Raw genomic sequence first — 27,253 nt, forward strand, 5'->3', positions numbered from 1 at the left:
TTAAATAAAAAATAAAAAACATAAAAAAATAAGTTGACTATCAATAAAAGTACTGTTAAAAGTTCCAATTTTGAAGAAATTATTTTTACTTTATCATTTGAAAGACATACCTGATAAATAAATAATTATAAACAGTTAATATAATACAAATAAAAATTCTCATTATGAATTGAACGTAAATGTCTTCTCGCTTGGACCAAAAATGAATATAACCTACCTAGGATATTGAGGTCCAAATTGTGTGTAGCAACAATTGTACCAGCAGCCCTTGGAGAAGGGGTTGTATCCGCCGGTGAACTTGCCCGTCACCTGCTCGTTGGTGGTGCGCCCGCGCGACACCAGCACCATGTGGAACCCCGTCAACCCAAATATGGGGATAGCTAACAACGCTATTATACCCATTATTACCATTCTGATTTCGTAATGTTAACGTTAAATTATTGCTAATAATTTATGTTTTAATTACATGAAACTTATCTTAAATTGTAATTTTAAACTTTGGGGCCAGTTTAGCTTATAAAGGAACATCTGAACACTTCTATATATATATACCTAAAGTTTTAAATGGTACAGCAGGCCATAGGTAGAAACAAAAGGACTAAAATAAGGGTTCCCCACCACAAAAAAAATATGTCGACAGAAACGACATTACTTTCCGGTCTCTCTAATACACTGTAATATTTTAAAAGTAAAAACACGTAGTGATATTGACACAAAATTTGTTCATCATATCAGGCGATATGCGCACCTTGTAGGATATAAGCCTTCACAGATCGCAACAATAACCAGGGTTTCATGATCCGATTCCAACGACATACCGCGTTCTTAACTTTGTTGACAGTCTATTAGGAGAGGAACTTACCCATACCGGAAGATCATTATCCAATAGGTAAATATAATTTTGAAAACAATTAAAAGGATACGATACAATAGGCTCGACCTGCGTGAGGGTCTTGTTGTTCATAACGAAGTACAAACTGAGCCCGAATATACTCAGCATGTGTATCGACAGAGATATGAGGAAGAAGAAAAAAAATCGATAGTTTCTTCTTCCGATGCAATTGTTTACCCACGGACAATGGTGGTCGAAAGTCTGCAACAAATACAAATTAATAAAGGCTTTATTTTATTCCATACAAATGATTTAAAATTAGTAAAGTTAAATTTTAGATTTAATAATTTTGTACTAAGTTTGTATGAACCCCCTCAGGGTAAAAGCCTCCTCCAATTTTTTCTTTATCTTTGGCAACTTGGAGCCACCAGTGACCTGACGCATCCGCGATCTCGTCAGCCCATCTGGCATTAGGTCTGCCTCTCGCTCTGGTACCTCGTAGTCCTGTCCATTTTAACACCCTTTGTGTCCATATTTTAATCTAACAAGCGCCTGTGCTGGTTGAAATAAAAATTAATACCAGATTTTTAATCATTTAAATTTTAAAAATTATAATAATAATTATACAACATTAGAACGCTTCGTACTACTGGCCACAACGACTACATTACTTTTTGTTTTAAATCATTATCGCGCGCGAAATTCGAACGCCGATTTGAACTCAAAACCCTTTAGTGATGTGACCGCTATCATTTCATGCTGACTTGAAACAAGTACATTGTTCCGGTATTTCAGCTCCGCCTGCTAATCGTGTAAACTGGTGATCTCTCCCTAACAAGGTTAACCGCCGTTAAACGCCGTATTTAATAAAAATTTCTGGCATTACTTATATGAAGACGCTGGATCCAAGCCACTTTGAACTGGACCTACTAGAAATCTATGGGACAATGTTCAGCAGTAGGCATCCTGTCGCTAAAATGGTCTCGTGTGAGTATCAGATACATTGCAATAGTTCTATTTATATGTCATATAGTGAGACTGGCCAATAGTTTTGTATCCGTAGCAACAAACACTGGCCAAAAGGCTAGAACCGTTGCCGTTAAAAAGTAATATTCACCTCTATGCAGTGGTTGCAGACGGAACAGTGCGAGCAACGCGGCGGCCTGTAGAACTTGCACGTTACGCACCACTTCATGCGGACCGTGATACCGTTGATCTCCACGCTGCGGTACAGAGGCGCGCGGAAGTCATCCTCGCGGTCCTCGTCAGGTGGAGCTGGTTCCATTAAGAGAGAAGTGATTTTAACATATAAAACCGTAAAATACTACAAATAGCTTTTGCCCTGTGGCGTACATCTTCACTGAGTTTGAGGTGATAAAGCGGCAGAAAAGATATTATTGCAAGATGTTGTCTATATATATTCAGGGTGAATTGATGATAGCTTTCACACCTATTTTCAATAACCCTCTATACAGTGATCACTAAATGTTACATTAATCCTTAAGCCTATAAACACAAGTCTGACTCGTGTTAAAAGATTGTGCCATAAACGAAAGCCACGAGACTTATTCTTGGTTAAAGGCCAAAGGTTTAACTAAGTATTAATTTATAAATTACTATTTATTCATTATCTACTATTTAATAATAAATATTTTTTTGTTAACCGACCCAATGAATAAAATTGCAACCCAGACGTCTTTACATTACTGTTTGTACCTAAACACTGTTTACTATTTAACAATTGCTTTCGTTGTGCTAAAATATATATGTCATTCAAAATACACATTTTGCGCCAGTTCAGGTACAGATAGATTGAACAGATGAATGGCACGGCGCGCGACGAAAGAATTATGATTCGTACAGGCCAAGGGGTTAGTTTAGTTTCTCTATTAAAATGCGAGAGACTAATAACTTCTGGACCCTCGATTGGGGCCACCTACTATACATATTCTACCAGGAGAGGCGCTTTTACACTCTTACATTAGGCATACGCTCCATAGAGTAACTAGTAAACTCTTTCAATTTAAAATTTTGTCACCAATTGCTACCGCAACCGCTGTACCGCGCCTTGGGCGTGTGCGCGGCGAGACGGGGGAGTGTCCGTTTCATTCTGTCAGTCAGCCGTCAATACTTAGGCCGTTTTTTCCTCGTCCCTAACTTCACTGCATTTTCCTAAGGTACCACAGCGGTTTTGGTATCAAAATCGTAAATATTTTTTATACATCTATAACAAAAAGGGAATATCGTATTTTTACTTTAGACTATTATAATTAATGTGATATAGGACTCTGTTAACACAGAGGTTAAGTTCATTTTGACAACCCTAAATATAGGGCTGCCACATACAATTAAGAGAGATTTTCTTTTTAAATGCGTCGAAACAGGACACGAGCGGTATTTGATTATCAGAAGGATTTCTACATAAACTACTAAAAGCATTAGTCAACGGATGCTTGTTAAGCGTACCGATTCCCACGGCATGGACTAGAATAGTGTGGGAATTAACATTGATGACATGAATAAGTAAAAAACATTGTTGCATAAGTTTTGTATAAAGGTTTTTATTATTACATTAATAACCTCCTGTTATTTTGGTTCTAGAACGAGGAACACTATATATTAGCCAGGTAATACGAAGAGACTAAGTCCAGGCAGACCTTGGATGACCTTGAGTCCGAATGCTAAACGCGTATTGAGTGCCAGTCCAAACCAGGAGACCCTTGTGCCAGGACACTCCATTGTACGTCGAGGTTCCCGAAAGAGCCTTCGAGCTAAGTTACGTAATCGAAGTTAAGCTAAGCCGCCTTCGATGCTCTGCCCTTAAAAGTAGCCCGCGATTCTTAACCACTTCCTACCTTTAGACTCTTTTTTTTTAATAGTTATTGAAAATTTATATGAAGTATAGATTCAAGTTAAAACCGATTCTCAGAACACCAACAACTCCAGAAAAAAAGCATTTACGAAATACATTATAAAGTTAAAGGTTAAATTAAATGCTTGTTTGAGTATATACAATAATATTACATATTTTCGTTTACAATTACATGACTTCACAGGGTGATTGGTTATGCAAAAAGCAAAAATATATTAGCAAAAAGTATTATAGCCATGACATCTATTTCTGATCACTCTATGTAAAGCGATCACTGAAATATGTTACATTTTTATATAGGAATATGGCACGCCAATAACTTTTGGCAGTACACTCTACAGTGGAAAATAGTAAACAACAATTAATTTTAATACGTAATAAAATTGATTAATGAAAATGCTTTTTCTTACTTAATTATTTTTTCTGAAACTCTTGACTCTCATTCAAAATATACATTAATTACAAATGTGCTATACATTTGTAATTTGCCTTTACAGTTTTAACAATTATAATTAATCACCCTTTAATTATCAAATAAAAAAAACATACTATGTAGTCAGTAGCAAAATGTCAGTTTAACAACATTATGTAAATGCTACCATGCAATTTATTAAATTAACCTACATTGTTTGCGGCACTTTACATTCTGTAATAACATTTAGATATGTACTTTTTCAGAAATAATACCAAAAACACAAAAAAATTGCAATGTACTATGAATTCATGTCAAGGTCACATCACATGTACTACTGTATACTGTACACACTGACACACCATTATTATCATCATTAAAACCATAGGATCATCCACTGGACATAGGTTACCCCTTTAGATTTCCAATAAGACCTTCTGGAGGCATGTATCCAGTGTCATTCGAGGACCTTAACACAGTATTGTGTTCACCTCATGGGTGGACATCCTATGAACACTTGCCAGTCTATAGTCTCCACTTTAGAATCTTATGGGTATAAATATAAAGGTCAACTGTTTTGTGTGCATATGGCCTAATAAAATTGACTCTACAAATTGCATATCCATTAGGCTATTATAGATTCGATTTCATAAGAAACACTTGAACACAGCCCTTGCCATGGCTCATCTTACAACCGTGAGCATGCCAATGAGGTCCGGAGTAAAAGACCTTGTTTCACTACTATAAACAATACCACATATACCACAAACAGCTCTCTTTTTTTATGACAACCTTAGCCAAGAAAACAAACATAGGTCTAATGGGGTCCTATGCACCATATCTCCTTGGAGCTGCTACTGCTTCTGCTTAAGGTAGTAAAATCTAAGTGTCTTGGTGGCCTCCAGTGTACAACATAATGGACAAAACCGAGGGTCCCAAGTGTCTTTGAACTAAGTTACTATAAACAAGGTTTAATTCTAAGCAACTGCCACCCAAAACCCAATGGAGCTGTAGATGCAGTTTTTGACAATGAAAAAAACATCAATAACCCATAAACAAGGTTTAGTGTTTTATTGCCCTATAATAATTTTATACACAAGGTGTATAAAATTATTATAGGCTTATTGTTAGAGCCCCTATGTACTATCTCATTAACAGCAAAAAAAAATATTTTAATATATAGTTATATTTTAGATACAAAAAGGAAATATTACCTATTTAATTAACTTCCAATGTCAGTTATCAATAATAAAATAAACAAGTAATAAAAATGTTAAGAATATACATCTAACTAATCCAATTACTATTATCATTTACTAGCTTTCCCTCCATCAGTTTGTTTGAATTATTAAAAACTTTACTTCAGATGAAAATTTGTAAAATCCATTATTAGCTGAAATCTACACATTGAAAGGAATATTTGTACCATATTTTAAATCTCTAAGCCTTTTGGTTCCAAAAATATTGTGATGAGTCATACACGGAAATCTTTAATAAATAAATAAATAAATTATGCATTGCTAAATACTTTGTGAGCAGAGATCCAAACTGAATTAACTTATTATGTATAACTTGTAATCACAATAACTTCTCTTAATTCATCTTACCACTAATCTATATGTAACATCCACATTTAATGAATTTGAGTTTAATTAAAGTATTATTTTAAATAAAATTAATCCAGTATCAAATGTAACAACTAATGTTTTGTAGATATAACTATTAAACTGACCTTTTGGTATCACTCCCGGGTCCATGAAAGTGGCCAATGTAAAATTGGCCAAAACAAAAAAGGTTATGACACCTTGGTATGCAGGAACCCATGGGTGTCGATGGAGGTAATACTGGCAGCTGCAAGAAAAAAACATTGCTCATTGTAAAGAACAATAAACATGTAACATTTGAATTCGGAATTGGTTAAAGTATTAACTTGTTACATATGGTTAACATGAATATCAACATATGCTTGCATAAGAAAGATGTCAACCTGCACATATTTTTTACAGTTAAAGTTCAAAAGTAGTTTCTCCTACCTATCAGTAGATCATTATATCTGGTTATACATAGAGATCAGAATGTTTGGTTTCATTACTTTTAATGTAACTCATTTCCTGGAACACAAGTTAAACACAAAAGAAAAAAAAATTAAATAATGCAATTTGCAAAATATGTCCAAATATTCTAGCATTCACGAGTACAAACAGCCTGTCTGTATAAAACTTTATGGTGTAGGCAAGTAGCAATAACAAGTCAACACAATAGGCTTAACCACACTACCTGCATTAATGAATTTGCCTGTCTGTGTCATTGTTCATTTTCTAAGAAGCATTCATAATTAGACTTATTTGCATCTAAAGCTTTTTGCATCTACTGTCAATCTGGTGTCCTATAAATCATCAAGCAAGTAGGGACTAACCCCAGAAAATTACTTACAAAAACTATATATGTTATGGTAGAAATTGGACATAGATTTGACACAATTGCAATCAATTTATATATAATAACTATCTTTCAATTCCATTTCGTATCCAATTCCAATAGTATTTAATTTTCATTGTCATTTACAGAAGGATTACATATGGTAACATCAAAGTAAAAATTTCTAATCATAATAATAAAAGCAATTGACAGGGTGTAAGATATCCTTTTCAAATGATAATAATATTAAAATTAGAAATCTATGAGGGAGCTTCCAGGCTCATAAAAGTATTCAGGCCAAAGAGTCCAATTAGTAACCTTGACCCTGGTTGTCATTCAATAAATACATACCATTCCAATTTAAAGCTACCTAAAAGCACCAAACCTGTTTGACTAGTAGCTGTGAGATTGATGAATTTAAAAGAAAATGCAAAATATTGTTTACATTAATTTTAATATTTGATAATCTAAGCACCATAATAATAAGTTTTGTATACTACAATAAAGGTCATTCTAAACTAATTAATACATTAAATAAATTTTTAATATTAATGTTGCTCAAAATAATTTTCATTTTTGCAAAATAAAAAAGATCACTATTCACTAGGTAAATATAATCCATGTCTGTAATCTTACAATATATAATAATAAGATTTGATTAAATAACACTAATTTCATTAATGTCATAACATGATGTCCATGATTAGTGGCAAGAGATTAACTTCAAAACAATGTTTGAGATTAATGGCAGATATTTTTAATATATCCAATAATATTATTATTTTATATAAGTTTACTTACAGTCCTAATGATAAAATAATATTGTGCAACCTTCACAGACTACAAAGAAGTAATTTCTGATTCATGCATTATTTGACAATGGCTCTGCAGTTAGTCAGAGTGCAGGCCTGAACCTTTCGGCAACAATAGATGCACCATAATCATCTAAATCGATATTCATACTTAAATTAACACGCACTGGTTCAACACCGCTCGACCTTTAGTGTGTACTTGTGAGCCGCGAAAAATTTAAATATTATTTTGATCGCAACTGCACGCGCCCTAAAATCGAGTAGGATATACACCATCGAACATGACCGAATACGTGTGTACCTCTGTTTATATCGATTTAGTCACCGGCATCACAAATACGGTTCCACAGAGGAAATGAATCGTGCAAGAATTTTAAGCAGCCTAATGTAAATAAAAATCTTGCTTTGAAATGACTTCAATGGCTGCTTAGAGTCGTCAAAAAGAATATATAAAGAAAATCAAGCTTTACAGAGCCAGATGGGGCAAAGGTAGAATAAAGATATTAATAGTAACAATTCTATATTTTTATATGAAAGTTGTCAACCTGTGTAAATTCGTATCCAATCGACATGATGTATACTTACGGAAAATAAAAAAACAGGGATGTCGTTCCCAAAAGTAGTGTCCAAGCGAAGGTCGCGGGGATATATCTGGTTTTGAGGTCGCATTTGGGCATATTGTGCCAATTTTAAGTCTCTAAAAGCAAATTATCTCGATTTTATACACCACAGACCAACATGGCCGCGCCTATTAGTGTGACAGACAGAAACTGTGTGGCAATAATCCTCACTTTGACAGATTTTAATTATCTCAAATAAATATTATTTAGATTTGATTAAAAATATTTTTATTCTAGTTATTTACAAACAATATCAAATTCCAATAAACAAGAAAAAACTATGTTTTTTTAAAATAATAATACTTCAATATTAAATGACTATTAATTATTTTACATCATTAATATCTAGTAACATAATGTTACCACTCCTACATTAATTACACATTTCAAGGATAAAAATATTACAAATTATAGATTAGCGATGTAAGGGAGCAAAATTACAATTTTACAGATTACATTTAGTAAAGAAATTCTGGTCAATTTGAAACTTCTAGACCGGTCACCTTGATGACCAATAGAAATAATGTCCTATAATAATTGTAACGGGTTCATAGCTATAACCTGATTTTTAGAAATATGAAATCGATATATTATTACAAAAATTATAAAAAAAATTAAAATTGATGTGTATGATTCATACGATGTCATTTTTATAACTAATAATGTTTTCAATATTTCAATTTTATTCAATAATTAAACATTTTAGTAATAATGTAGTTGTTGGCTTATATATATACTTTGCTACCATTGAAAATGAGACAATAGAAGTAACTACATCAATTAAATTACTTTATCTTTATTATAAAGTAAAAAAGAACAAACTATATTAAGATGATAATGCTAAAACAAATAATGGACAAGAAAAATTGTACTTATTCTGTTTGCCTTAACAAAAATATATGTACATGTTTTACCTAAACGTAAAATATATATTGGCAACTTTAATGCCTAAGAATTTTATTATAAGAAAATAAATTATTATACTACAAATTATTTAATAATAATATTATAAAATTTTATTTGTAAACGAATATTAAATTTCTGCATCAATATTAACAATTAATCAAAATAAATGTAATGTAATGTAATGGCAACTTTAGAGAATAAAAGATCGAAAAGCGTATCAGAGCTGCAGCACGGCAGAATGAATAGAGGTATTCTTAATTCATTTTTACTTGTTTATTTCGTAATGTTTTGGACAAATTTAATATATACTTAGTTTTTTTTATTATTATTTACTATTAAATATATTCTAGACGTCGCGAAAGTCGATAAACTGTAATTATTAATACATCTAAATAAAACAATAGTGGATAAACAGCTGTGAATTATATTTATGCCCGTTTATTGAAAAAACTATATATACTGTAATAAATTTATTGGTTACCTCCTCTTATTATTTAACTAATGAAATTCTTTTTCTACGGATTTTCAGGTTCCAAGTTTTGTACAAATCATATGTATACGCAAAGAAATTTAGGAATTAATATTACCGTTCATATTGTTAACGCAATGCCCCTGTAATTCAAAATTGATGTTTGATCCCACGTTTGTTAAATATACTTAACTCTTCGTTTATTATTTTGTTTTTATTTTATGAATTAATGGTATATTTAAGTTTCACCTGCAGCTTTTATAAAACCTAATATTTTCATATCTATTTAACATAGGATTTTTTTTTACTAAATTGTATTTAGTTATTCGGATTCATAAAATTGAATTTAATATATGTGAGATTCGTTATAAATTATACATCATATATTTATTTTAGGGGAAGTGAACAATTAATTAAAATATGTAAATTTCCTTTTTTATACGAAGAGAGTAAAAGAACTCATTTCTCATATCAACTGTCTGCACAAAATACTATCTTTCGATGGATAATTTCGTATCCCTTAGTATTATTCTTCATTTGTGTGGGAGAGGTGGAAAAAAAGGAGAGACGAACAAATAATTAATAGCAATAATTATTTTTTTATGAAAATAAAAATTAGTCATATCTAAACTAGATTATGCTGATAAAAACATTACTGAAAGAAAAATGTATCATATACGAAAATTTTTTGGCTATTATCATACATATATTAGGGGAAATGAAGAATTACTCAAATAAGGCTGTTTGTCTCCAGAGGACATTTTTACAAAATCATTATTAAACGAAAAATGTCGTAAAACACAATCTTTTTTCTCAAACGAATGTTTGAATGTTTTTAAAATAGGCTTTTAGTATTTCAACAAACTTCTATTGGTTAAAAATATTTTGTGTCAATATTATTTGACTGTCATTGGTTCAATTTTCCCTTGTAGTCTCGCGCATAAAAATGGCCGCAGTGTTGACTGAATGCTTGTGCTCGGTGATGTGATACAAAATTATCGTAAGTTTAATTGTGGTTAACATAAAAACTGAATAAAATCATCCTGATACAGTGTGAGGTCGTTTAAGTTTATTAACAAGATGTCTGAAAGCACTAGCCCTAGCGTGTTAAGTTATCTAAGACAGTATAGGTTTCAAAGAAAACCTAACGTACCAGGAGCTAGCGGTTCTGTGACTATTGCGGCAACGTCTTCCAACTCTCGTGAGTAGATTAATTTTTATGTAAAAAAAAACTGAACACTAGTAATGTAACTACCGTCAACGTCTTTGACCACGTTTTTTGACATCGTGTAACTCTACTTTCAATTCAAGGTTTTTTTATTTATAATAGTTTACAACGGGAATAAATAATGTTCTTTAAATTGATTATATAGTTTTATACTGGGATGGTAAAATAATCAGTTAATCATAATAACGATATAGCATATATCATTCTTGTTTATTCCGAATTTTATTCAAATTAAAATATGGTTCTTTACCACGTGAAGCATATTCAGCTTTTTATGATCTTTTTCTTATATCATCTTTACTCCGTTTTCTTAATTCTGCCAAGATATTTTGACGAAAAATTTAATACACAAAGAATGTAGTGACGTGTTTCGAGGTAATACGTTTCACAACTTTTTGTTAAATATAATTGTAACTTTAATAAATGCCACGATTTATCTGTTTCACCATAAAAATGCTGCAGTTTTTGTTTACCCTTTATTATGTTCATAGGCGATGTATAATTACTTACTAATTACTTAATTTCTTCATACTTTAATCATCCAGAAATTAACCAATAGATCGAATTTTGATGAAACATTAAACTGTTAAAAGGTGACAATTTTTTTATTTTGTCGTAAAATTAGTACAAGCAATTTTAGTTTTAATTTCTATATTATTACACAGATTGAATTTTCGCAAGCTATTTACCTGATGTTAGAATGTTGCTCATTTTAAAAAGAGGTTATTTATTAATAAAATCTCCAGATGAATTTGATATTGTTATTGTAGGATTTAAAGTATATTTATTGCTTAGGCATCAGCTGTTATGAAATAGGTTAATGTATTTTCCCCCACACTTCTTCTTATATACCTTACTTAGTCATATACAGTGATTAGATATATGGTAAAAGCTTTTAAGGGGTAAAAATCTTTAAAGTTTTTACTTATAGTTCCAATTACCCTGAAGTGATCACTCTGAAACATTTAATATTAATTTATTTATTTCTCTTTTTGGAATAAGACAAGCCAATAACATCTGTCAGTACAAAAAATGCAGGGAAGATGGTAAAAAATAAATAATTTTTAGACATAAATATTGAAAATGTTTTTACTTACTATATAACCATTAACTGATTGCAAATAAGCTATACATTCATCTCCAATAAATTTTATACTTTTACATACAATTTCTACCTTAATAAACATCTTAAAAATTTTAGAGTAAAGGAGATATAAATATTTATGTGATCCTGAATTTCAATGTCTACCTTTATCTAAACATTACTAATATTTAATTAAATGATTTCATATCTTGTTTTAGGTTTAGTGTTAGCCACCTCCGTATATTTCTTTGCTAAAAACAACATTGAGCAAAGATTATTAAATTACTAATTAATTGTTTTGAAATTTCCAAAATATGTATTGAAAGTCATGATGATTAGTAGAAAAGTCAATTTGTGTTTGATTATTATTATAGTCATATTTTAATCTAATACTTATATAATTTTTATTATGACAATATAAAAAAAAATAACAAGCAAATTGCTGAACTAACAAATATATATAAGGAGTGGCTGAGCTCTTGTTAATACTAGTTGTTTCAAAGTTTGCAATTGAATACATTCTGCAAAAAGGTATTATTTTTTTAAGGAAATTATGTTCATTGAAAACATACATAAAAGTATTCTTTTACTTAATTGCACTTATTTCTTAAAAAATAATGTTAACACATTAAGTTATTCAAAAATGAAAAATGAACTCTGGTACATATAGCGTGAGCGACAAATGGTCCTTCAGAGCCGTGTGTGTGCGGCTCATTAGTGACAGATTGGCCATCCCTGGATTGGTCATACAGTGTGCCCAAAAATGTTTTGGTGCCATACTCAAAATTTTGAATCAAATTGACACATAACTAATATAGTTAATAAAAAAAAAATAGTATGTGAAAGGTCTACTGAAAACCTTACAAGTATAATATAATGAAATAACAGTCATTACAAAATCAAGTCTAGAAAAGTATAAGGTAGTATCTTCAAGTAACAAAAGCGAATTTTAACCAGTTTACCACAAGAAAGTCCATGTATTTATTTGGCATGCATTTAAGGTATATTTTGCCAAGTAAAATAGTCATACTTTTTTAAGCATTGCAAACACTATATTCATAGCTGCTATGAAGTTTATTTTAATTTACGTGATTTTTATGTGGTTCCTATACACCATATAAAAAACAGGTTTAAGCTTGTTCTATATGTTTTGTATTATTTTTCTACACCATCACCACTTTAAGTTGATTGACAGGAACTGGTATTAAGTCTGCCATTATGTAAAATACACAAGAGTAAAATAAGCAAACAAGTAATAGAATTTTAACATACAATTTTTAATGATCATATAATGTATATTTTTCTAAAATACCTTGCTTAGATATCAAGGAGGTGGTATCTCTTGTCTCAGTAGGGTGGTTTTGCATTCAAGACTTTGCATATGGATCCAGCTTCAATGCTTAAATATACATTAATAAAAGCAACTTTTTCTGGACCATCACAAACAATAGTTGTTCGTGGTGTTACTTGCACATCACAAGACAATTAGAGAAATGTTTTAAAAATTGCTTTATCATATTAGGACATTACTAACTTTAATAACTTAGGTAAATATGCTTCTTAATGGAACACAACTGTGTAGGTGCATCATTTCATCTGATGACTAAAAGTTATGACCAATATAGACAAAAAGCTAAAAAAAAAGATATGCAAATGAATATATTTTTTAGAATCAATACAAAATTATTTTTATTTAGTGCTAATTTTGATAAAAAGAATAATTTCAGTGCATTTTTCTTTAGTGAAAATTTTCTAATTTACCATAATGTTCACAGAATCAATCATTAGAATGCCTGCCCCCAATATGGCCAACAGAAATGGGCCAGTTGTGTACAAACGCATAAGAGTCCTTGATTCTGACTCTGATGAATCAGCATCACCAGCTAAAAGGGCAGTGGGCAACCAAGTGGAGATAACAACAGCTGTCAAGGAGAGAAGGTTTCGGAACATGCTGGAAATGTTTCCCGAGATTACTCCTATGGTATGTACATAAAAATTATAAAATTTTATTAAATTAGAAATAGATTCTAAGAGTAATGTTTTATGTTGGTGGATATTGTATATTGATATCTTTAAATACCTATTGTTACTTTTATTATGTATAAATAGAAAATAGTTTTTTCAATAGTTATTTTTTGATACATAAAGAAGAGAATAATTATAAAAAAGGTACAGTAATTGCCTCATTTAGTTCAAATGAGTAACTTATTTTATACTGTATTATTATTAGCTGGTCATATTTTACAAAAGTCTCTTGTTTCAAATCCTAACAATATAACTTTTTTGTTTAATAATTTCTCTCCTTTGGTAAAAACATCAAATAGTCATATCAAATAAAATTTTCTGAATACTGAAAATATCTTTTATAGTTTATAAAGAAAACACTAGTTAAACAAGGCTGGAATGAAGAGCGCACAAGAGATGAACTGTTGGTGTACGACCCAGAAAATGAAGATAAGCCCACATCATCTATATATGTCAGTCCACTGCCAAGCTTCTCAGGCAATTTCGCACGCTCTAACGGTAATATGGGTATTGTGAGGGTAACTAGTGGTCCGACCACAGTAGTAAGAAAACCTTTAGCCGCTAAAGGCGGGAGGGCGCGAAGAGGAAGCAGTGGCAGTGAAGATGATGACTATGGAGTTAGGAAAGGAAAAGATGACAGAGTTTATGACAGGTATGTTTGAATAATTTAAGTCATATAATGTTACTTTATTATAATAATAAAAAATGTACTTCAATAAATATTAAAACAACTCGGATTTATTTGGAAGAAGTATTAACAGAAATTTATATGACTATTAAGGATAAGTTGTAATCAACGTCAAGCTAAAGACGGCTAATAAGGCAGGTAATGCCTAACCACAGGAAATTAATTAATAATGTATTAAATGTCATAGTTGTTGACTGTAGATATAATTTTGTGTAAAATATATGGTTTGGCATAGACATTATATGGTTTGGTTTAGGAGTATTTTCTCTCAAAATCAGGCTATTATTATTAGTAATGTAAAGGACATTAGGATAAGGATAGCCATAGTAATAAAACAAGACAGAGTGCTTGAAAATATATTCTTTCTTTAAAAAGCAATAATTTCAAAAAATTGACATTACTTTTTAATTTTCTGCCAAAGCCATCTGTCAATGGCTAACTCCAAAAAATAAGCCGATTTTGATTTAAACAACATTGCAAATTTTATTCCAGTGATGATTCTGACAATGAAGTAACTGATGATCTTGTTGGTGATAAGAGGAAAGTGTTTGAATTTCTTAACACAAGTAATATGAACGAGCTGTCATTGCTTAGTGGATGTTCTCAGAAGAAGGCCGATGCAATCATTGCATTGAGGCCATTTAAAGGCTGGCTCGATATGGTAAGATTGCACAACATCATTAAAAAAAATCTTGTAGTTAGGAAGACAAATGTTTTAAAAAATCTTCTGTAAAAAATTCTTCACACCATTGTGTTGTTATTTTCTGAACATATACAGGCAAGGTATTGAAGAAATATGGTATATGAGTATATATAAGTGGAACTTTTCATTATACTATATAATTATGGTCATTTACCATTTTCACCATATATTTTACTTTCAAACTAGAAAACTGGTAACACTTGTTTGTTTTTTGGTGGGCATCAAGGTCTAACCCACTTGAGAAGAACATCTTATAAGACTTTTTTCTGCTTTGTCCATAATGTTACAATGATTAAAAAGATGCAATATATTAACACAAATTTTGTTCAACTTGCATTTGTGTTTTTGAAATGGCTATAATAAATATGTTTAATATAAAAATTTCAGGTAGAAAAGTTCAACAGCAATAAGCTACTGAGCACAGAATTATTAAATGCAACTCAGGAGTTATTGAGCACCAGAAACAATATTCAGAGGCTGATGAAGAAGTGTGTTGGTCTGGCGCAGCAGTTGGAGTCAGCAGTAGCAGCTGGGGCTGGTAGACTTAAACAACCCAGTATATTGGATCCCAGGTACGGTGCAATTTATCGTAAAGTAATAGAGTTAAAATGTTCTTCAGATTTGCACATATAAATTTAAATTAAACACTGCCAGTAACATAATCTCAAGTGTCATCATATCATAATGTTAAAGTTCATCAAAGTAACTGGACTCATAAGCACAAGACTGGTCATTAGGGCTTACAATACGAAACTAAAATCTTAATACCAGTATTTGATATTTATATAAAAAATTCTAGTTATATTCTTACCTCAGTTGCTGTATTGACTCAATAAGAAATAATATTTGAAATCCAATATTAAATTCTGTTACATTTTTCTTATAAAATAGGCTTGTATGGTATTATATAATTAAATAAGCCAAAAATATAATTAAATTGAAAGTATTTATGAAATAATATTAACAACTTGTCCTTTGCTTATTAAAGTATGCTCTTAAAAACATAAACCATCAATCCTTCAATTTTAACTTGTAAACACTACAGCTGACTTGCAAAATGAAACAAACTAATCTAAACAATAATTTTTGTGTTACATACTTTATGTATTTGTATAAAGGAGACTTATTCATTGGGCAGTAGACATAAAACATAAACAAACACTTTATGGTGCCGACACCGCCGCTTCTCGATGGTGCCATACTCAGCTCCTTTTGTGTAATAAATGTGCCTGACATAGATTTTAATACAAAGAAATTGTTTGTATAGCTGTAAAAAATTCTTGTAATTAATTAATATTATTTTAAATTGGATTTATATTTTGCATAAATTCAATTTTCATCAACTAATGTAATACCAAAATACCGGTATTTATTACATAAATACCGGTTTTTAATAACGGACAAAAATAGTCCGGGATTCCAGTATTCAGTGTTGTAAGCCCTACCAGTCATTGTGGCAATTTTTAGGAGAGGTCTATTCCTTGATACTATCCTCTGTCATGATGATAATGATGATAAGTTACCTATTCCCACTAAGGTAATTTTCTGTACATTTAAAATTTATAATCTGAAGAAAATGTATGTGGAATTTATATCAAGCAATTCCTATGATTGAATGTGTTATTATATATTAGTTAAACACATGATACTCGAAGATGTTTGCTCAGTTATTGCTGTTACTTTTGTAATGTTCCTTCTTCTGCAATAAGTTTCTGTCATTGACATGACCTAGTGCAGGACAAGCTAGTAAAAAAGACCTTTATAAGTTTTTAAATTCACTCGGTATGCACTTGGTGAGAATCAAACTAAGAATAATAAGCAATCTTTACCATTAGATTATAACTGCTCTTGTAGATATGGTGGTAAACTTATTGATATAAGTTCAATTTTATTCACATTGTGTGTTCCTTTTGGGTAAATCCAAAACATAGTTTTTATTATTATAATTTTCATTTATTTATTTAACTATTAACATCAACTAAACTTACATTAATTTGATTATCAACCCAAAATAGAAGCAGTCATATGCTAAAACAATCTTGTACACAATGAAAGGTGTACATGATACACAGAAGCACGAGAGAATATAAACAAAATATCTATAGTAAATGATATCTACTTGAATTTGTATCTTATTATTGAAATATAGAAAATTGTAATTTCAGTTTGAAACTGGCCCCATACCAGCTGGTGGGACTCAACTGGCTGGGTGTTCTGCACAAACAGGGTGTCTCCGGTATACTTGCAGATGAGATGGGACTGGGCAAGACTGTGCAGGTTATAGCATTCCTTGCCCACCTTAAAGAGACGGGGCAGGCACGAGGCACCCATTTGATTGTGGTTCCTGCTTCTACTTTAGGTAAGTCACAAGCAGCAATAAATTAAAGTTATGAAAAATGTGATATGATCTCAAGTCAAGCCTAAGTCCAAAAAATATATTACATCAGATAATTACAACGATCTATAATTGACAGCTTAATATTAAGTTTACGGTAGTTTGTAACACTGCAACAATTAACATTATGGTTTAAAATAGAAGAATTAATTTCCAAACATCTTTATTGTGAACATAGAAGAAAAGGAATATATTATGCCTTTTGGCAGAGCCTATGCTGAAATTCATTAAGAAGTTATTTAACACACACTTTAGAGACCTTAATAGCAGCAGGTACAGCAAGGTTTATATGCAAACAGCGGTAGAGACTTGCGATTATAGGCTGTGGGCTCGATTCCCGGACAGTCTTATATAATTTACACTTTGTGCAAATAAACAAGATTGCAACTGCTCAAGAAGTTTTCAGCCGATCGGCATCCTCTGCATACTATAGTACCACTTTGTGATCATCTACCAGCCTGCTAATAGTGGTGATTATGGTATATCTCCTTTAGATATCTTTGGGGAAGGCCTAGCCCTTGAAGTGGGCGTCTATAGGCTGAAAATACTACTCCTACTACTAATACGTCTTTTATTATTTTGATTCATATTCTATTGCTCTGCATTTGCGTCGCCCATTAGATATTATTTGACATTGTTGATTTATGTCAAATATTTGGCAGCTAGGGTATAACTTTTCTTAAAAAAGTGATAAAAAGAAAATATTTTCTTTTTATCACTTTCTTTGAAGTTTTCTTTATTTTTTTCTTCATTAGAATTTTTCCATACAATAATGAATATGTGAAAAAATTACCCAAGTGAACTTAATGAACGCCCTTTCAACCTCTTTGCGGGTGGAAATTTATAATATTCCTTATTAGCTGATCTCTATTCAGGTATTTAAAAAAAATGATTGAAATCATTTATAGACAATTGGAGCGGTGAGTTGGCGCGCTGGTGTCCATCTCTTCGTGTCAGCAAATACTACGGTCATCCCGAGGAGAGGCGAATGCTGCGTGTGGAGTATGCGCGAGGTCTCGATGAAATCGATGTTGTCCTCACCACGTAGGTTTACCACAAAATCATTCAGTTAAAATTACTTAGAGTAAGCAAGAGGGGCAAGCTTTATAATAATATCTGAAGGTTCTGTGTTTACTTGAACTGCTCAATGTAAACACAGCTTTATAATTCACTATTTAACTGGTCAAGGGGCGTGTCTAAGCTGAATGGTCACAATGTGTCATTTAAAAAAAAACGAATATGCTGAACATTTGTTTTTATATTTTTAAACTAACCTTTGGTGGCGAATTCGCATTCTAATATTTTGCCTACCAAACATCACGAGTCTGATACATATCATGTATATTATTATATAGACAAGACATAATATGTTGAAGAAGTGCTTTACACTTTCGGCAAGAATAAGTCATCAATATATCATCTTTACAATATTTTAAAGTGTTGTATTTTGACACTTAAATAACTACTAACTATGTAATATACCTATTCTTAAGTCATAAAGTTACGAAGGTATCATTTTTCAAAAGATTAACCCGTATTTTACATTAAAATAATAAATTTAAATAAAAAAAATAATGTAGGTTCATTATGCATTTCAGATACACAATGGTTAGCAGCTGTCCAGAAGAGCGTAAGATGTTCCGCATCACCCCCATGCATTATGTTATATACGACGAGGCCCACATGCTTAAGAACATGTCGACGCAGAGATATGACAATTTACTTAAAATAAAGGTGAAATTAAAAACTAGACGTTTTAATGCTTGTAAACTAACATATAGCTACAATATTCGAGATTAGTAGTAGTTAGGTAGGTTTCTCTTATTTGAGTTAATCTAGGTTTCTATATCCTAGTTTATATATCTTCCCAAACAGTACATAGTAGCGTAAACGTTATATGTTTTGGGATGAAGAAGCTATAGCATGTGCAGTTATTAATCTAATAAGACATTCCATATCATATATCATACATAGACTAAAATGTATGTGTCCATGTATTTACATAGACTTGAAGTGTTGGATTATTAAAGATTACACTTTAGTGTAGAAAAAAAAATCCGTGATGTAAATGAGCGAGTGAGATGGATATATCTGTTTATGTGAATGAGACGATAAACAACACCTGCATGTGCATCGAGACCCTGAAAATTCTTCCTTTTGTTCAATTTTATCCATTAGTAACTTATTAAAGTCGCCACCGTATTTTTTGAGCAGATCAATATTTGGGAAAAATATGTTGTTATGTAGGGCGTATAAAAAATATTGAAATTTAATAAAAATGGACGTCTTAATAGAATATTTTAAATTAGTAGAGTATTAATGAAATACATCAAATATATCTAATAGTTATTGAGATGAAAAACAAGAAAATCATTTTAAGCAATTTTTCTCCTCAGTAGATTACATTTTACGACAAACAATTTAAAAAATAAACTGTTAGATGTAGAATGTAATTGAGCAACAAATATTTTGTACCATAATTTATTAGAATTGAAATATAGTCAGCAAATGACGTGATCACTCTATAGTACATGTAATTTTTTTTTGTCTCAAATTCAAATTGTTTATTCAAGTAGGCATCAACATGCGCTTTTGAACCGTCTATTATTTACAGTATAAGTAGTTAGCTATCATTGATTTGGGACGCTGACCTGTTGAAAAGAGCCAACCAGAAACTCAACAGTTGCTCTTTTAATTGAAATTATATATTTTTCACTGTAACATTTGAGGAGTAGTTATTTGGGGCATATATTATTTTAATATATTATAATCTATATAAATATCTATCTATAGTCTACATATCATAATAATATATTAACGAACTTGTTGCATAATCATTTGTACTCTTGATTTCAGTCTAAACACAGATTGCTTCTGACTGGGACGCCGTTACAAAATAACTTGTTAGAGCTAATGTCCTTGCTGTGTTTCGTGATGCCACACATGTTTTCCGGAAAGACTGACGACCTCAAGAGTTTGTTCCAAAAAAATGCTGTAAGTCGATTGTTTTATAAGCAAAATTACTTCTACACAGTTTCAGATATTTCGCGATTTGATTTTTTACTAAACATTTTATTAATTTAAAAGCCACTAATCACATAGTCAGAAGTGTTTTCATCGAAAAGAAAAAAAATTATTTAAAATAAATAAGTTAAATAGTAGCTAGTAAAGAAGGCAAACTGCAAATTCAGTCATATCTATTAATTCTTTTTTTTTTAATATTATTAACATAGGATTTACAGTAATGAAAGAATTTATCATACAAAAAAGGCATCATTCAACTTAAGCTTTCAGAGTTCTAAATGCAACCTCACCAAAAAACAGCAAAATTTTCCAGCAAATATATCTATTGTATCAATATTGATTACATCAGTATCAGAAAGTTCCTGCAGGCAGTTTTTTCGCTAGCACTTGTTAGCTTGATATTATAAATCTAATACAATGATATCATAGAAACCTAGATCACTGGATGATGTCAATCCCATGGCTATTTGTAGTCAACATAAAAGCCAGAAATTACATAGAAAGTGACAATATGTTTTAAATAGAGTAAATGTTGTAAAATAACAATGTAAAGACTATAGAAGGGTTAATGGCATTTATGCTTTTTTTTTTGTTTTAGAAAGCAAAAACAACTAAAAAGACGAATGGCACAACCAATGGCCCAGAAGACGACGTACCGGCATTCGAGCAAAGTCAGATCACACAGGCCAAAAGGATAATGAAGCCGTTTGTACTGCGGAGGTTGAAGAGGGATGTGTTACAGGACTTGCCGAAGAAAACCAATCACACAGAGTTATGTCCAATGTCTGAAAGGCAGAACATGCTGTATAAGAATTTGATTGCTGGCTTCTCGGCTAAAGATGGAACGGTAAACATATTAATTTTCAGATAACCTATCTTGTCTTAAATAGGATCAATCAGAAAATGTATTTCTAATATTACAAAAATAACTATACAATACAGTTATCCCACCTGTATTTTGGTGGATTTGTTTTGCAGTGTAGGAAAATTTAAGTGTAAAAAAGTTAAGAAGGATTAAATTTAAAGTTAGTGCATAAATGACAATATTAATATTAAATCATGTACATTTTTCATATAATACTTATATATATGTAGTCGTATAAACATAATGTATGCAATGTGCAGAAATATTAGAAATTGATTATGAACTGCATAGACATATAACTTTGGAAATTTTTGTAATTCTTGGGGATTTTCCACTTTATATATAATATATATATGAATAAGAAACATGTAATCAAGTAATATGTTAATGCATTATAAACATATAAATGTACATGAGAGTGCCCAGAACCAAGGCCACTAAAGTAGCTCAATGTAAAAAAAAAGTAACTCGTCTAATAAGGACAGCCTTTGGGGCCTCATGGTTCTCGAGAATTGTCCAAGAGCCTGTAGACGGGGCAGGCCTGGGTAGGCCCCCACTCGGTCAACGTGGCGATTTTTGTGAGCGTTTTATGCTATGTAATGGGCGCCTATAAGCTGTTATGATGATGATAGTAGAAAGTATTACTGTATAGGTTTCTCAGCTACATTATATTCTGGAAAATATTCTGATACAATTGAATTATCATTTCAGATCCATGCGACAACGGAACAGAGTGGTATATCTATGATGATGGATATGCGAAAGCTTGCCAATCATCCTCTACTGCTGAGGTATCATTACGACGAGGCTGTGGTGAAGAAAATAGCCTCTCGCCTCGTAAGGGAACATGGATACAAGGAGAAGAACGAACAATACGCCTTTGAAGACCTCCTTTGCATGTCAGACTTTCAGATACATCAGCTCACCTTGGAATACCATGTAAGTGTTTGCTTGGTTGCTTAGTAGTGTGCAAAATAGACTAGTGACAGCTCAAGCCCAAGACTTCTTGTGGGGGCCTACCTTGAGCTTACTCCCTCCTTGAAGTGTTAATTGAGGCAATCTGAAAGTTTGGTGGCCGCTCACTCTGCAACAATAGTATTAAGGGACCCGAATCAGAGCTCCCACGGGAGCTCTCTTCTCGAATAATCAGATCTTGAAAAGCATTTTAAGCAGCAACGGAGTCTGGTCCAAAATAAGAAAAAAAATGTGCATGGTTGGTCATTCAGATTTCATTCTTATATATGTATTGTATCATGTCTATTTTAACAATATATAAATCTGCTGAAGGATTTATACCCGCCAAGATAAAACATCAATTAATTTCTGAAACTATCTTCCAATTCAGTATTAGTTGGATTATTTAAAATTAGGTACGGAGAGAAGTCTGGTTAATAAAGGTAAACACCACTGCATTGCTCTACGGGTCGTCAGCCCCGAGCACCGAAAAAGGCCCTTTTTCGTACAACGCGATGTACTCTCCATACGCGTGATGAATCCATGAATGCAGAGTTGTCTTTTAATAATTTTTCCCTGTGGAAATTGTGTTTGAAATTATCTATTAATTGTATAAAAATTGAATAGTGCAATGCTACAAAATTTCAGTAAGAACTGTTAAATGCAAATTCACATCATAGTTAATATAAAATAGTAATAAAATTTTTCTTTTACCTTAGTAGATGAAATGTGCTAAGTATTTATCATTTACCATTTGTTCTGTAATGTAATAATGTAGAATTTTGTGACTTGCAGAGTATAAGGTCATATTCTGTTCCTGATCATTTGATATTGGACTCTGGAAAGTTCCAAAAGTTGGACGAAATGTTGCCGCGACTGAAGGCGGACGGGCACCGCGTGCTCGTGTTCAGCCAGTTCACAATGATGCTGGATATCCTGGAGCCCTACCTCACACTCAGGCGGTACCGCTACCTGAGGTTGGACGGCAGTACCGCCGTCACAGATAGGTAAATGCACATTTGTTTGTTGCATATGTACATTCGTGCCTTCTGAATTTATAGCATTGATTCATGATCATCACCTTTTCAGCTAGAGACATGGGACATTTAAACATTAGTCTGTTTCATAGATTTACAACAAGTCCGGTTGGTAGTGATCTGAGACACTAATTCAGTCAATCTATTAGATATAATATACTCATTTTACCACCTTAAAATTGATCTTTGACTGTATTTTAAAAGTGACACTTTTGACTTAATTTGTCTGTATATTTGGCAGACAAGAATTAATAGACCAGTACAACACGGAGGACATCTTCGTGTTCTTGCTGTCGACGCGCGCCGGCGGGCTGGGTATCAACTTGACCGCCGCAGACACCGTCATCATACATGACATCGATTTCAACCCCTACAACGACAAGCAGGCCGAGGACAGGTGATATTTATCAATAGTTCTACATTTAGAAGGAGGCAGGTGCCCTTCCTTATAAACCATAGAGTTCCAGAGTTTTTTAATTTAGACCACTATCAAAATTTAGCTGGTTCTGGTGAACCCCATACTGCTATATTTCTACAATATCCCCAAAAAAATGCGAAAATTAGATTTAACCATTAAAATGTGCATAGGGGATGAGTTCTAACCACGAATTAATAGTTTTCGAAATAAAATAGTGAGAATTGATGGATTCTTCACTATTGAAAGCAGATAAAATTTCTCGGCTTTCACTTAATAATTGCTGAAATTACTCTAAAAAATAGATAATATACCAAAGGAGATTACATCCTTGAAGCTTCACTACAATCCAGTGTTGGCATGGTTTTTTAATTATTTAGTGTAAGACTATAGTGCTTCCGAAACCGCTATACGGGACCGGAAAAGGAGTGCGAGGTTAATTCTGAATTATCTTGCAGATGTCATAGAATGGGTCAAACACGTCCCGTGACCATATACCGGCTGCTCAGTTTGGGCACTATAGAGGAGGGAATCTATCAGGTAGCGCAGGAGAAGCTCAACTTGGAGAAGCATGTTACCGGTGCTGACGGTGAGAACATTTAATCATTAATTTTACAATAAATTAAAAACACATATATTTAATTAAAACCATAAATATAATAATATAATGCTGGATAAACATTTTATAGAATTGTATCAAGTAATTACACAAGTTGGTGTTTTACCAATGCCACTATGATGCAGATCTAATTTCGTCCAATTTTGTGGTAGTTGAGATTAAAATGTCCGAATGTGTTCATTTTATACTTAATCTAGAAAATCAATAAGAAACAGTAGATTTAAAATACAGCCAAGCAGGTAGCAGCTTTTACTATGGGGGATGTAATTTTTTTGGTTCAACTAAAGTTGCTTTCATGCAGTTTGAATTGTCTATTATTTTAACATTATAAGTAATAAGTTACCACTGGCATTTATATTATTTACATTTATATACTATACCATTCGGAAGATCTTGCCAGAAACTCAACAATTGCTTTATTTGTTGCTACATTATATCAACCATGTAAATGAGTCTACAAACCAAGTTGCATGCCTTTTGATCAACCAAAATTCTTGAATTTTATTATCAGATTTATTTAACAATATAAATGCTCTAATGATTAATGCTCTTATGAATCACATTTAAAACTAAGATGAGGACTAAGATATCTTGTGAAACTTTATTAAATATATACATATACTCAGACCTGTGACGGTTTTGTTCACTTTTTGAAGATGAAATTTAGGCGTTACGAGTTTATTTTTATTTGTTTTATTTATTATGTGTCTGTCACTATTATTATTATATTATACAAGATTTTGGTGAAATTATTAAATATTTATTGACCATATACAATACCAATTTCTTTAAAAACATCTCTTAGTGAAGTCTTTTAAGTTGTTTATAGTCTGAACTGCAGCACTTTTTTATAATAATCACATAATGTATGCTGATGCTATTTGTATTGACTATATTAATGTGATCTTTTTTTAGAAAATGAATCGACCGAACAGAAGAATGTTGTGAGACTGCTCTCCGCTGCACTTGGCCTCACCTCGCCCAGTAAATGACTGTTGCCCACCGACCGCGACGCCAAGGTCATCGATGCCGACGTCATCGTCATCGATTAGTTCCGCAATGACTAACGCGACAAAACTAAGTGATTATTTGTGATAAATATGTTGTTGCGCGTAGATCTCGCGTGCTGTGTCGATGCGGGTGTCGCTCGAGATGCCACTCAGCGTGGTTAGCCCACAACGAGATGCCACCCGTGAAACGACTCCCGCGCGACCTTCACTGCCGCACTGCAACATACCCGATGTACAGCTTTGCAAGTGTTAAGTAAATAACATAAATATTTGTGTACATTTTAAATATGGTAGTAATGAAAACAGAGTATATATTTGCTACGGCTGAATGATAAATTGTAAAAATTCATTTTGAATATCTGTTCATTAAATGTTTGTTTACAAACCTTTCATGTTATTTACAACAGCTAAATTTTCAGGGTGATGTGTGTATTAAAAACATGAAACTGAATTTTTCAGCGTTATTACATAATTTTTCCTCTAGGATGAATGAATTTGTTCATTATAGGTTTTCAAAGAGATTTTTGTTTGCTTTTTTTCATTTTTAATAGAAATCTCATGTATTTGCATGTTAAATATACAATTGCATTTTAAAATTAAATAATTGGTACATAATTCCCAAAATATAGTTTAAATGAATTCAAACATGTTTAATTTGCTATAAATAAGCACAAATTTATAAAAAAAATGGTAGCGAGTAAAAATTAATTTAACATAAATTGGGAGAAGTTTTTATTATAAAAAGAAAATTGAAATAAAAAATGCATACACTGATATTAACAGACTTTTCTCTTCAGGATCTGAAATATCCAGAGCTTTAAGAAAATTATTCAATGTAAATAATTCAACTATTTTACACAGACAAATAAAAAACAGAATTAGTCAAAACATTGTCACCTAAGGGTTCAATTGATTCTTGAACTGAAGCAATTTGCAGCATCTAGGAATTAAAACAGGTTCTATTCGTTTTTACGCGCAGTATACCCTATATTCTCAGATAATTCTCTAACACATATATTCTTAGTTTTTGGACTACCCTCTGCATCGCAAAGATGTTACGAAACCTTACAAATAAAGCTAATTCATAGTGTCCCTTTGAAAAGACCAAGGACTCGCTAGGTGTCGCTACTATATGCCTAACAGATAATAAATAGTTAATATTTAACTGAACATGCATGTATTGACCAAGGATTTTATTTATCATTGTACTTATTGCCACTTCAAATATTTTTTTAATTACAATCCTGTAAATCTGTGTTTGGAACAGTTAATTTTTGCAAAATTTCCATGTGTAGTTATTTAGCAAAAGACGACTTGCACAAGTGTGGTGTGCTGGATTCAAAATAAGGTTAGTACTAGTGTACACAAAATTAATTAACATCATTATATGAATAGGATTTGTCACAATATGTATAAAATTCAACATTTGTTTTGTTCGAAAATTACTTAAGAAAGAAAACATTTTTATACACTGCTTATTTTTCTGCTATTTTTCTTTGAATGTAATTACAAATTTGGACCTTATTGGCGTATTAGCTTGTATCGGGATATAATAGATTAGAAAATCTATTATTCTAATCTTTAATTTTACTTCTTTTATATCTATGTAACCAAGGTGATCAGAGTTTGGATAAATACACTGCATTCTGAAGCTAATAAATTATGGAGTAGGCTTTAATAAGATTCGTAAAGAAGTTGCATATAAGCAAGTATTGTTATTGCATGTCACTTGTCCAATTGCAGTGTTTTTCCATTAAAAAGCCTTTTCCAACGCTTCAAGTTGAGGGGGCATTCATATGACTGTCCGATCTCTGCTCACGATTTATTTATTAGGATTTTTTTCATCTACCCACAGATTAGTGTAA

The 27,253-nt window shown here is 31.8% G+C and overlaps 2 protein-coding genes across 2 annotated transcripts in view; one reads left to right on the forward strand and one right to left on the reverse strand.

Moving 5' to 3' along the window:
• Positions 1-8,109, reverse strand: part of Zdhhc8 (zinc finger DHHC-type containing 8) — a 29,440-nt gene extending 21,331 nt beyond the window's left edge. Inside the window, exons 1-5 of the mRNA XM_068777135.1 lie at positions 7,932-8,109; positions 5,849-5,967; positions 1,950-2,107; positions 924-1,093; positions 218-412 (exon numbers count right to left, since the gene is read on the reverse strand). Coding sequence (XP_068633236.1) covers positions 218-412; positions 924-1,093; positions 1,950-2,107; positions 5,849-5,967; positions 7,932-8,023 — 734 coding nt within the window. The 5' untranslated portion in view covers positions 8,024-8,109. The remainder of the gene's footprint in view (positions 1-217; positions 413-923; positions 1,094-1,949; positions 2,108-5,848; positions 5,968-7,931) is intronic.
• A 2,186-nt stretch (positions 8,110-10,295) lies between these two features.
• On the forward strand, positions 10,296-26,928 carry Etl1 (SWI/SNF-related, matrix-associated actin-dependent regulator of chromatin, subfamily a, containing DEAD/H box 1). The gene is made up of 15 exons (XM_068777191.1): positions 10,296-10,542; positions 13,429-13,634; positions 14,023-14,330; positions 14,859-15,027; positions 15,457-15,641; positions 17,235-17,428; positions 18,373-18,508; positions 19,063-19,198; positions 20,321-20,458; positions 21,087-21,335; positions 22,065-22,292; positions 23,103-23,314; positions 23,586-23,741; positions 24,218-24,348; positions 25,294-26,928. The coding sequence occupies exons 1-15, from the start codon at positions 10,422-10,424 to the stop codon at positions 25,368-25,370; spliced, it is 2,646 nt and encodes an 881-aa protein (XP_068633292.1). The 5' UTR covers positions 10,296-10,421; the 3' UTR covers positions 25,371-26,928.
• The last annotated feature ends 325 nt before the right edge of the window (positions 26,929-27,253 follow it).

This window comes from Battus philenor, unplaced genomic scaffold, assembly GCF_028537555.1.
Source record: "Battus philenor isolate CCGP_79_NKW_IND1 unplaced genomic scaffold, ilBatPhil1.0.hap1 SCAF_13, whole genome shotgun sequence".
NCBI classification, from domain to species: Eukaryota; Metazoa; Arthropoda; class Insecta; order Lepidoptera; family Papilionidae; genus Battus; species Battus philenor.